The 13243-nt window shown below is 41.3% G+C and overlaps 1 protein-coding gene across 1 annotated transcript; it reads left to right on the top strand.

Annotated features, from left to right (window-relative positions):
• The first annotated feature begins 468 nt into the window (after positions 1-468).
• LOC142201351 (glyoxylate/hydroxypyruvate reductase B-like) lies at positions 469-12978 on the top strand. Its single transcript, XM_075272193.1, has 6 exons — positions 469-497; positions 2470-2848; positions 3739-3910; positions 5106-5284; positions 12452-12548; positions 12734-12978. The coding sequence occupies exons 1-6, from the start codon at positions 471-473 to the stop codon at positions 12888-12890; spliced, it is 1011 nt and encodes a 336-aa protein (XP_075128294.1). The 5' UTR covers positions 469-470; the 3' UTR covers positions 12891-12978.
• The last annotated feature ends 265 nt before the right edge of the window (positions 12979-13243 follow it).

Here is a 13243-nt window from a genome sequence, read left to right on the forward strand (position 1 = left end):
CACCTGGGACCTCCAAACACCAGCAGACAATCAAGAAATACATGTAACAGAAAGACAGAGACCAAACACAAACAGGCAAATAGTCACGAAACAGAGAATCAACCAGGAAACCACAAGACCCTGGTTCAAATCCTGACAGTGTGCCAGAAAATGGGGATTATGCTGTTGTGGGTGGAGGCCTCAAGTCCAAAGTTTGCTTTGGGGCAAATTCTTTGCTAGTCACACCCCTGGTCCTATTCATAGCCACAGAAACTTATTGCTAATACATTATTGTGATTTAGTCTCTCTTCTACTTCCTAATATGATTTTATATAAGTATACAGATTATCTGCATTTCCCATAGACACTTGTTTTTCAGCATTGCAGATATGATGACGTGTGCATTCCTGTCTCTGTAAGTTTATCTATAAAGCTGTTTCTTCAAGAGACTGATTAACTTATTCTACTGTACTTCACTGCAAAGTTCATTCATGTCAGATGTGAAAGTCGAGATCCTGGTAAGTACTTGTAATCTTGGTCTCATTCTTTACAATATATTGAAGACTTTTATGTGGTGGGTAGTCTATAAAACAGGGGTGCACAATTGTGCTAATTATCAGATTGTGCTAATTAAAATGTTATTTCACCAGGTGCCCTTGCTATTCTACAGGGCTGGCATAGATTTGACTGCAGGTGCTTAGCAAAGGGTGTGCTTGATTTCGGAGGAAGACAGTCTTTATAAAAATACTAGTCTTCCTGAATCTGCTCCAAAGTACATTGCCTGTATGTACATAGAGGTAGCAGAGGTACAATTCAGATAGCTGTGGATTTGGTGTTGTATGCAGCTCTAGCTATATAAAAAACAGAAATATCACTAGTTAAAACCACAGGCAGCAATATGATTTTTCTATGCGGCATAAACTGCTGCATATAAAGCTCAAATTCTCGACATTAACAAATGGTATCTTTTTTATTTTATAAACTAGTACTGCAAGCATCTCAGCTTTGATATGACACCAGAACCAGAACATTTTCTAGTTAGTGTAAACCCAAAGATACAACTATCTTAGTTTACCATCTATATGACCAGAGAACCTTATCTAGATTGCTGTCATGTAATACTATATTTCTCAGGCAGGTATCAGCCTTATGTCTCCTATATGAAAGAGATGTATGTGACAAGACAACTATAATGCTATGAAACTATGGTAGCCATTCTAAATCTGATGGTTGAATAGTTAAAGGGGTTGTCCCAGGAGTATAGATAACATTACCTGATCTAGCAGACTCTTGATGATGGACCCGAGGGTTATGGCCTAGTTTCAATACCTGGGTCCCATGATCAGAACCAGCATTCTGACTCCAGGTCACTCCACTCCCTCCCCTGATCGTACAGTCCTAACTGCCTGTGCTGTAGGGGCTGGAATAGTCATATATCATCATCAGTATTATCCAGGATGAGGATGTCAATTGGGGCTGTAAAACAGAGCAGACAGCCACACTGAATTACAGGTCTTTTGAATGGGTTCATTCAATACTACATTTCCCTTGTAAGGGTACATTCACATGGAGTTTTGTGGCGCTATTTTTAGCACAAAACTCGTATCAAGAAGCAGCGCTGTAAAACAGAATCCAATTGAGTTCAATGTGTAGTGCGCGTAAGATGGAACCCATTGAACTCAATGGGATTCTGTTTTACAGCGCTGATACTTCACACGAGTTTTGTGGCAAAAACAGCACTACAAAACTCCATGTGAATGCACCCTAATAATGGTTGTAGAGCAGGCAATGAAGAAGTCGGACTGGCCACAGGTGAAGTCTCTGAGTTAAATTGGCCTCCTGTCAGTTGGCAGGCTACAGATTAAGGCTCCGTTCCCACCGAGTAACGCGACGCTCATTCTGACACGTAAACATGTGTCTGAGTGAGTGCAGTAAAATAGAATCCCATTGACTTTGTGCGTATCACATTGAAAGCAATAGGTAAAAAAGCCTCCCATTGAGTTCAATGGGTAGGGCGCATTAGCCGGCACCCATTGAAGTTAATGGGATCTGTTTTGAAGTGCCTCACTATGACACGTGTTTATGTGTCAAAATGAGCGGCGCATTACTCGGTGGAAACGGAGCCTTACATGACAGACGGGACTGAAGCAGTCTAAGGCAAAGACTAGGCAGGACAAAAAAATATATATATTTACATGTAGCTGTATAATGGGATCTCAGATTGGAGTTTACTGGTGGGTCTTAGGCACCCCAGTTTGAAACTGACTGGAGCCTCCTAGAATTTAAGAGCTAATTTTCGCTTATATGATATATTATAATTATAAAGTTTAATGTGTTTATATTTATAAAAAGGAAATTAAACCCTCGGTCTCTAGAACCTTCCACACTATCTTCATATATCCTGGATTCTGCAAAGATGAGAAGGTAGAAATTGACCTTGAATGGACTTTGTGTTTCATTGTGCCAACACTTTATTAAATTATTTTGTAGAAAATGGAGGAACTTCCTTGCGCTCTGATGTCATACAGTGGAGGGTCCAGGGGATTTCCAAAACAATATGAAACTATTGTTAATAAGCACTTCCAAATCCTCTACATGGAAGAATTCAAGAAGAATAAGAATATGTTTGCTCCAAAGATACAAGCTCTCTTGTTGTGGTGGCATCTGCCTGTAGTTGACAAGGAACTTCTTGATTCTCTTCCCAATCTTAAAGTCATAGCAAGCTCTGGAGCAGGGGTAGATCATCTGGACCTAAAGTTGATCACAAGTTATGGTATAATAGTCAGTAATACACCAGGTGTTGGAGATGATGCCACTGCAGATATGGGAATGGCGTTAATGTTCGCATCTGCCAAGAATGTAGTAGAAGGTAAGTTCTTGCACTTATGGCAGGATATATTTTGATCTTTTATCTAAAGGTGTCCAGGGTTAATGGGGTTGTCCAGTAGAATGATTTTGATGGACCTAAGGGTCATGTGATTGGAGGCAGGGTTCGGCTCCCTGGATTGCTCTGCTCACTCCTTCCTCATTCTTTAACTGTGCTATGGGGGCTGAGTTCAGCCATAGTCAGCTAGCCCCCATACCATAGATAATTAATTATCTGTGAGGTGGGGGAAGGAAGGGAAGACAGAATGACCCATGGAGCTGAACACTGCTTCTGATCACATTACCCAGAGTCCTGACATTGCTGGAACCCCCGAATAGTGAATAAATACTCCCTGGACAATCAGTCAGTGGAATCTATCAGCTCATAGTGATCCCCAATAACTCTCAGCATTAGGTATGGCATGATTAAATATTTTCACACACCTTTTATATTACTCTTGGCATCTAACTTACATACACTTTATCTCTGTATGTAAATGAGGCCACAAATGCCCCAAGCCTCAGCAATTGCACTGGGTTTCTGTTGCCAGACCCACTTACCCCATCTGCTTTGCCGATTATAAACATTAGCAGCACCAAGATACAAGTGAGGACAAAAATAGTAGCACTGTCAATAAAAGCAAAAGGCAAGGGGTGGAAGGGGTAAGCAAGTGAGATTCGATGCATTTGTCAGGCTTTGGGATATTTGCATACAGAAATATATTCTGTGTAATTAAGATATTTGATCAAAGGTATGGGTAAAAATATTGACCAGTGCCCCCCTATTCAGAGTCATTTGCTAAGGCAAAATGTATGATACTTTAAGTGAGTAGTGCGGATGATGTAAGACCCTAAATAAGCTATAGTTATTCTAAGTAAACCTTTTTCCTGCAGGGGACAAAATAACACATTCACCAGATACTAAAGAATTTGACTTCAACTGGGTGGGCAATGATATCACAGAGGCCACATTGGGCATCATTGGAATGGGAAGCATTGGCTACTGCATAGCTCAACGTGCTAAAGCTTTCAGGATGAGAATTCTATACCACAATAGAAACAGGAGGTAAGGTCACTGCGGCTACCTATTTAGTGTAATTTTCCATACAGTATAACTAAACAACCATTACGTTTATTAAACAGCATGTAAAAAAGCAGAAATAAAGAACTCAAACATTGATACTTAAAAGGAGTCTGTCTGGTCTAAAATGCCCAAACTAATAATAGTGATATGCAGGGGTCTTTAATAGCAGCAGTAGTCTTTTATGTCACAGTCACTGACCAGTCAACTGCAGGAGCAGAGCTTGTTGTACAATAGATCCCTGTATGGTAGATTCTGTGCAGGGCAGCCTGTAGGGGAAGAACACAAAGGTAGCAGAGCTGAGTGTAGGGTGAAGGGTGGGGGTAACAGAGCTGAGTGTGTTGGGGGGAAAAGTAGAAGTAGCAGAGCTGAATGTGTGAAGGAAAGGTGGCGGTGGTAGAATAGATTGTGTGTGGGGGAGAAGTATGAAGAATGCTGAGCTGAATATGTAGGGCATGGGTGAAGGTAGTACAGCTGAGTAAGGAGGAAAATGTAGAGGTAGTATGGCCATGTGGAGGACATCAAGGTAGCAGAATAGACCATGTAGAGGTGGAAGGCTGTATGTAGGAAGGAAACATTAAAATAGCAGGTGATTGCAGGTGTAGGGGGAAATTGTGGAAGCAACAGAACTATGTGTGTGAAGGAAGTAAGACATGGGCAGCGATGTTGCTTATGGAGGGGAAAAAGGTTGAAGTAGCAGAGGTGTGGGTGTATAGAACATGATAGTGTATCCAGCTGAATAGTAGAACAGGGGTTGAATATAGCTGAATTTTAGGACCAAGCATAGTGGTAGAGGGGTCCCGCTTTCAGAAAGTTTGGTAATCACTGAAGTAGAATATCAGCAATTTAAAAAATTCTGCTACGCAAAGGCAAATGCTACCATTTTGGGTTTTTTTTGTTTTTTTAGAACCTGGAGAACTAATTTTAGGAGACAAAACAATTAGACATAGCATTCATGTTACTAACACTACTCTTAAAGCTGATGTCCTTGAGATCTCAGTTTGGGAATTGAATTTAGGATTATGTTGTGTGCATGAAACTAAATGTTATGTCTATGTAGCTGATATAGGTATGTTCTCCGTTACCAATATGAAACTCCATGGTACTCAGGCGTTGAATTGCTTATTACTTACTGACATATTTTATCCATAACATAATGAACTATTATGACTTTCCACAGAACTCTGGAAGATGAAAGAGCAGTAGGTGCTGAATACTGTAGTAACATGGCGGATTTGCTTCACCAGTCTGATTATGTAATGGTAGTTGTCAAGCTGACACCCGACACACACGGTTTCATTGGAAAAGAGGAGCTTCAACTAATGAAGCCTACCGCAACTCTTATTAACATTAGCAGAGGTATGAACGTCTATTTTACAAATATGTATGCAAAATGCTATTTCAAAGCTAATGTCAAGCTCTGCCATGTGTTACAGATTTACCTAAACCATGAGGTGGATGCAACCTTTCAGCTATACAATAGTAAAGTAAAACAAGAAAAGTGAAGAATATGGTGTATATTCTCCTCTCAATCTCACTTCTGGTTGTAAGACAACTGGCTGCAGAAGGAGAATGTTCTGTCTGTAATAGGAGACCAACGCCAAACTTCCCAGCTATTTGCCAACCAAAACTGGAAGAGACCAGAAACAACTTAAAACCTGTTTAATTTGCAAGGTTTCTACAAGACTGTGTAAGCGGCCATTTTTTCTTGTGGCCACGGGCATGCGCAGTCGGCTCTGCTCGAGGCCTAGAAGTTTGACCCCCAGCGCCGGAAGAAGACGTGTGAAGAGACCTTTCCTGAAGAAGATGGAAGCGGCGCTGGAGAGTTCTCTCGCAGCATTGGGGACGCCCCAGTGCTGTTTGAGCGCTAGGGCCTGCTCCCAGTGCTGCGAGAGAACTCATTTACATACCGACAAAAACTGGGATTTCTACCGAACGGTGGCGCGGAGAAGACATCTAAAGGTAGGAGAAGAATAGCCTTTTTTAAGGCCATTCCAACGTGTTAGTCACAAAAAATTGCGCTTTAATGATAGAATACCTTTAAATAATGATCTTTATTTTTCCACTTATCAGGCTGTTTTTCTTATCCTTCACTTCATTCAGAGTCTTATCTCTGAAAGCAGCCATATTTGTATCCAAACTAACAGATAAGTCTATGATGGGGGAGAAGGACGCTGCTGCTGACAGTGCAGAGCATTATCTTACTAGATATAGCAGAGTCACTATTTATAGCAGAGCTTAGAAGCTGCAGTATGTGTGTCTTTTCTAGCATCCTCCTTCCCCTCCATTGACTTCTATGTTAGAAGTGAATAGTCCTGATAAAAGGAGAATGAAATATTTAAAAGGAAAAAAGACATATTTCAACATTTTCTGTATTCACCTGTGCAGTTTATTTATTTTTTAATAATCGGAAGTACCCTTGAAAGGAAAGAGTATATCACAAAGTAAAATTAGCTTCAGACTATTATCTAAAATATCCCTTTTTGTTTATTTTTTCTAATACCAATATTAATATCAAAATTAAAGGTGCTCTATCAGCAAAATTATGCTGATAGAGCCCCACATATGTGTAAATAGCCTTTAAAAAGGCTATTCAGGCACTGATAAAGTTACCGTATTTTTCGGACTATAAGATGCACTTTTTCCCCCAAAATTTGGGGGGAAAAGAAGGGTGCGTCTTATAGTCCGAATGTGGCATCCGCTCTAATAAAAGAGGCGGATGCAAGCAAGAGATAGACGTCGGGGCCTGAGACATCGCTGCGCTCCTCTGCCCTGCATGAAGCCAGCAGCGGGAGGAGTGATGCTATTCCGCTCCTCCGTCCCCCTGCCGCTGGCTTCATGCAGGGCAGAGGAGCGATGTCTCAGGCCCCGGCACCTGTGCCGGCGGCGTCTATCCCTCGCCCGGCATCCGCCTCTCTAGTACAGCGGATGCTGGGTCAGTATCGGTGGCCCCTTCTCCCCCGGGGCCGGTCCCCACCTACCCCCCATACCTGTGAAGTTGCAGGCCGGCTCCTGCGCGGCGATATCGCAGGAGCCGACCTGTTCGGGTGACAGCCGGGAGCCTAATGAGGCTCCCAGGCCTGTCACTGCTATATTAGTATTGCGGCTGGTCTCTATGACCAGCCGTAATACTAATAGACAGAATGTCCCATAGACGGCAATACAGTTGTATTGCCGTCTATGGGACTTGCAATCAAGTGACCGCAGGTTCAAGCCCCCGGGGGGGAATAAAATAGTAAAAAAAAAAAGCTTTAAAAATATGAAATAAATAAAAGTTCTAAATCACCTCCTGTCCCTAGAATATATTTATAAAAGTAGAAAATCATATATCATAAACCACCAGGTTTTTTTTCAATACAAGGTGATCTAAGCAATAGATATTCCCCAAAATGGTAAACTAAAAAGTACATCTGGCCCCGCAAAAAAAAAAAACACTCTATGCGTCCACGTACAGCTGCAGGGTCACCTGTCAATGTGGCCTTGCAGCTGTTGCAAAACTACAACTCCCATATATTAAATATTTTACCATTTTTTTGCTTCAAAATTTTTTTTTCCTATTTTCCTCCTCTAAAACCTAGGTGCGTCTTATAGTCCAGTGCGTCTTATAGTCCGAAAAATACGGTAAATAAAAAAAAATATTAAATAAATTTTTTTTTAAAAACAACTCTCAAAACACTATTTGCAACATTTGACACCAAAATTCTGGAATGCAGGAATTGAATTAATATTAAACTGCCCCCCGTTTTAACCTTTTCGCTGCCATGGGTCTCTGGAAATTTTGCACCTCCAGTAGCCAGAGCAATTTTCACAGTTTTGACATGTCTGAATAAAACGCATATTTCTAAATTAAATGTTTGTCAAAGACCCTCGTACCAATATATTTTCTGAAAGCAGGGAGCCAGGGGAATATAGTTTGAACAGTTCTATCTTAGAATGCTACATTATACTTGTGTACATTTGAGTTGAAGTTTTTTTTCTAAAAAAAATCCAAAATTCCAAATTTCTGACCTAAACTCTACCACATGCAGGGATATACTGACATAATTTCTTTAATATACTAAAGTCTAAGGTGCCTTTAATTCATTAATACTACATATATGTGACTAAACTCCCTTTAAGACCCTAAAAAAGTGCACCTCAAAATCTTGATTTTGGCCTTAAATGTGAAAAAAATAGTAGCAAGAATAAAACATATCATAGAGATTAGACTCAATGACTAAACCCCATAAATCTATATATTTCCAAACAGCAGATACCCTGGCGATCATAAAAATACCATCTAGCTTCTTATACTCACAGCCACCTTCATGCAACTATTTATCAAACATTGATTTTTTTGCAAAAATTACACAAAAGTTCAGGTTTGAGACTAAATCTCTGAGACAGTTTGAACTATATATACAGAAAACTTTCAAAGCTGAGTTCTTTGTGCACTAAGCAATACTAACTTTTAACAGTATATAATTGCTTAAATTAAAAGAAGAATCCCTTAACTTAAAGACGTTATAGGAAATAGGGGGTTTGGATAATAGAAGGGGAGTGGGGTCAGTATATCAGGGACACGGGTAAGGTGCTAAGAATTTTAAAGGGGCTCTATCTGCAAAATCATGCTGATAGAGCCCCACATATGCGTGAATAGCCTTTAAAAAGGCTATTCAGGCACCGTAAATGTTATATTAAACTACCCCCCGTTTTAAAATAAAACCCTAAAACAGAATGTGATAAACTTACCGAACATGCACGGGGGGGCGGGCATTCAGGGTGCGCCTTCTTCTTCATCCACGCCTCCTCTTCCTGCGATGTCTTCGGGTCCCGTCTTCCTCCGGCGCTCGCGAACTGACGTTTGCTAAAAAAAAATGGCCTGGGCGCATGCTGCTTCTACTACGGCTACTGTGCATTTTTTTTTTTAGCAAATGTCAGTAAAAAACGGGGGGGGGGGGGGGGGTAGTTTAATATAACATTTACGGTGCCTGAATAGCCTTCACGCATATTCACGCATATGTGGGGCTCTATCAGCATGATTTTGCTGATAGAGCCTTTATAAAAAGGGGTATGTACGTGTATAAATTTTATTCTGTTAGTGTAACTGAATGGATATGTACGTGTATAAATGTTATTCTGTTAGTGTAAGTGAATGTGGTGGAAGTGCTTAGTTCTTAGTGACACTGCTTCCTGGGCTTCTCACTTTAGACAGGTAAGGACAGTTTCTATGCAGATAGGAACGATCTGATGACCTCAGTGACCTTTTGGTCAGCTTATCACTGGCTTATCTGAAACCTAGGAACATGGACTATAAAATAAGCCAGTGATAAGCTGACATTCCAGTGAGCGCCCTCTATTGGTTTGCAATACTGAGGCAGCAAACTGTCTTCCTAATTACATCATGGAAGGCAGATTTGCATATTCTTCCCATAGTTCCTTGCAAAGTGGAGTGCTAAAGGCTTAACAAATCTCCACACACCTATATGGTGGTCTCTCCCTAAGGAGTGACAATATCCCCTTAACCCTGTCTAAGCCTCTCACCTCTACCAGGTTATAGTCCTCTCTACATCGGGCTGAAGAGATCCAAGTAGATCGAAACAGCTGTCCTCGATTGAGAGACTATACCTGGTAATAATCCCAGCGTCATTGCAAAACAAAGGCCTCTTGGAAGGTCGGGCATGATGCTAAAGGGAGCAGCCATTATTGGGTTATTTCACTGGAATCCTGTCATATGACAGGCTTGCAAATTCCAGTGAGCGCCCTCTATTGGTTTGCAATACTGAGGCAGCAAACTGTCTTCCTAATTACATCATGGAAGGCAGATTTGCATATTCTTCCCATAATTCCTTGCAAAGTGGAGTGCTAAAGGCTTAACAAGTCTCCACACACCTATATGGTGGTCTCTCCCTAAGGAGTGACAATATCCCCTTAACAAAAGGTCACTGATCACAGCTATCAGATAAAAAAGACGCAGTACACTCCCTCTGTCCCTTTTATCTATGGTGCTGAGATCGTGCAGCAATTGTATTCAGTGCAACTGTGATATGAATCTTGTGTCATAATTTTCACTTTATTTGGAAGCCATGAACATGGGCTATATAAAATAAGCCAGTGATCAGCTGTCCAAGGGGTTGCTGATCACAGCTGTCAACTAAAGAAGTCAGCAGTACCGCACAGTGTCGGCACTATTGAAGGGGATGAGGAAGAGCTCACCTAAAGTGTTACAGTTAGATGAAAACTGCAAGTAGATTTACAATTTTTAACTCATTTTATAGCCCATGTTCCTATCTGTCAGATGAGATGGAAACTGCGAATCTACTTGCAGTTTTCATCTAACTGTAACACTTTATGTGAGCTCTCCATCATCCCCTTCAATAGTGCCGACACTGTGCGGTACTGCTGACTTCTTTAGTTGACAGCTGCGATCAGCAAGCCCTTGGACAGCTGATCATTGGCTTATTTTATAGCCCATGTTCATAGCTTCCAAATGATATTAAAATTGTGACACTATTCACAATATTCATCTCACAGTATTAGTATGTACGAGCGCTGCCCGTTCTTCAGCAGTACAGACAAGCAAGGGACAGATGGAGCAATATCACCGTCTTTTTTATGTGATAGCTGCGATCAGCGACCTTTTGGACAGCTGATCGCTGGCTTATTTTGTAGCCCATGTTCCTAGCTTTCATAAAAGATGAAAATTGCAACGCTGCTTGCAATTTTCATCTCACTGTAAAGCTTTATGTGAGCGCTCCCCCTCCCCTTCTACTGTCGCGTCACGGAGCGGTACCGCCGTGTTTTTTAGTTGACAGCTGCGATCAGCGACCCCCTGGTCAACTGATCGCTAGCTTATTTTAAAGGGCAGACTCTTGGCTTTCATATAAGCTGAAAACGGCAGGGCTCGCTGCCATTTTCAGCTCACTGTACTACTTTTTATAGCGCCTCCCCTACATTTCTATAGAAAAAACAGGGAGCAGAATCTGCCTATATTAACAGTTTTGGGAGCGATCGGTGACCTCTAGGTCATCAGATCGTTATGCCATTTTAAAGTCAAGATTCTTGGCTTTAAAATTACACCAAAACTGTCAAGATAACCCAATTTTTCACAGAGTTATGGGCTTTAGTAGCAAGGACGAAGTAGCTACGTCCTCCGCTACTGAAGTGCCACCTTGGGAGCACGTATAGCTACGTGCTTGGCAGCAGAAAGGGTTAAGGAAGCAATAGGATAGGATAAATACTTTTCCAGTGGCAGATTAACACATTTGAGGTTATTCAATATAGAAAATGACAGCCAAGGGGAGATTTAATGTACAAGTACATTGAGGGACAGTACAAAGACATTACAGTACAATGATCTTTTTACTCATAGGCCGGTGACAGTGACAAGGGGGCACCTCTACACCTAGAGGAGATTGTACACCAGCAACAAAGACAGGGAGCAGTGAGGCTCTTGATGTTGTGATGGCGGATTCATTTTGCAAATTTAAGATGTACTTGGATGCCGTACTTGAATGAAAAAGTATTACAAGCTCCGGGTTTTAAACAAGTTGATGCAGGGTTTAATATTGATTGCCGCATTTGGAGTTGGGAATTATTTTTTTCCCCCCGACATGGGGCAATTGGCATCAGTCTCATGGGATTTTTGCTTTCCTCTGAATTAATGGACTATGTGATTATTGTGGTATCGTGTAGCTTTATAAAACAATTTAGTCTGCATTAGGTACATCATATGCATGTACATACATGAATAGGGTGTACTATCTCACTACTACTGTTAAATAATGCCTCCAACTATGAAACAACTTTGCATAAAAATGACACAGGTGAAACACTGTTTTTAAAGGGATTCTATCATTAAAACACAATTTTTTGTGGCTAACACGTAGGAATAGCCTTAAGAAAGGCTATTCTTCTCCTACCTTTAGATGTCTTCTCTGTGCCACCATTCGGTAGAAATCTCGGTTTTCGTCGGTATGTAAATGAGTTCTCCCGCAGCACTGGGGGCAGGCCCCAGCGCTCAAACAGCACTGGGGGTGACCCCAATGCTGCGAGAGAACTCTCTAGTGCCGCCTCCGTCTTCTTCAGGAACGGCCTCTTCACACGTTTTCTTCTGGCGCTGGGGGTCAAGCTTCTAGGCTTGACCCCCAGGGGGGGGGGCAGGCATTCAGGGTCCGACGTCATATTCAGCCACTGACGAATGTCAGTTTGCGAGTTAGACGGGACCCGAGGACATCGCTGGAAGAGGAGGCGTGGCTGAAGATGACGTCGGACCCTGAATGCCGCCCACCATGCACGATGGGTAAGATGAACATATTCTGTTTTAGGGTTTTATTTTAAAGGTGGGGGTAGTTTAATATAACTTTAGCAGTGCCTGAATAGCCTTTTTAAGGCTATTCACGCATATGTGGGGCTCTATCAGCATAATTCTGCTAATAGAGCCCCTTTAAACATTACTAATTTCATTTTTTCAGTTGTGAGCCAGATACATTTAGCTAACTCAATATCTATAGTAACCAGACCATATATTCTACAACTATTTTACAGGACAGGTAATTGACCAAGATGCCCTGGTAGATGCCTTGAACAAAGGAATAATTAGGTCTGCTGCTTTAGATGTCACACACCCAGAACCTCTGCCAAGGTAAGACTTAACCCATCCGAATATACATTGATCATGTGTACAATATTATTATACAATAATGAGGACTCTTTTTTGCCACTCTGTACATACATGGCTACTATTTTCTTTGTGCATTTACAGTTATATCAATGACACAGTTTGATACATGTCATAAATGATCACTATTTATTTTTTTTTTCCTCCAGAAATCATCCTTTGCTAACGGCAAAGAATATTATTATCACTCCACATATTGGAAATGCAACAGACAAGACAAGAAGGAGAGTTGCTGAAAGAATTGTGCAAAATGCATCTGGCATCCTTAATGGTCTATCAGTAACAGACATAGTAGCAGCTCCATAACATGTCATCAGTGTGCACAGTACCTGTAATGTATTGTGATTGTATGATTACAGCTGGACAATTACAACATGTGTATAATTTCTATTAAAAGTGGATCATCTAGTAGTTATGCTTCCTCAATTTGCACATTTGAATTAAAAGGATTTTCCCATCTTTGCCATAGGATATTTTATAACTTGCAGATTGGTGGGGGACCAACCACTCATTCCCCCAATCAGGAGCACGGATGTTTTTGCCCCCCATTCTGAATGAAGTGGTGGTTGAGCGATCTGCGCACCGCTCCATTAACTTCAGTGGGAATTGCAGAGATAGCCGAGAGTTGTACTTTGACTACATCCGGCACTTCCATTGAC

Source organism: Leptodactylus fuscus, chromosome 4, assembly GCF_031893055.1.
Source record: "Leptodactylus fuscus isolate aLepFus1 chromosome 4, aLepFus1.hap2, whole genome shotgun sequence".
NCBI classification, from domain to species: Eukaryota; Metazoa; Chordata; class Amphibia; order Anura; family Leptodactylidae; genus Leptodactylus; species Leptodactylus fuscus.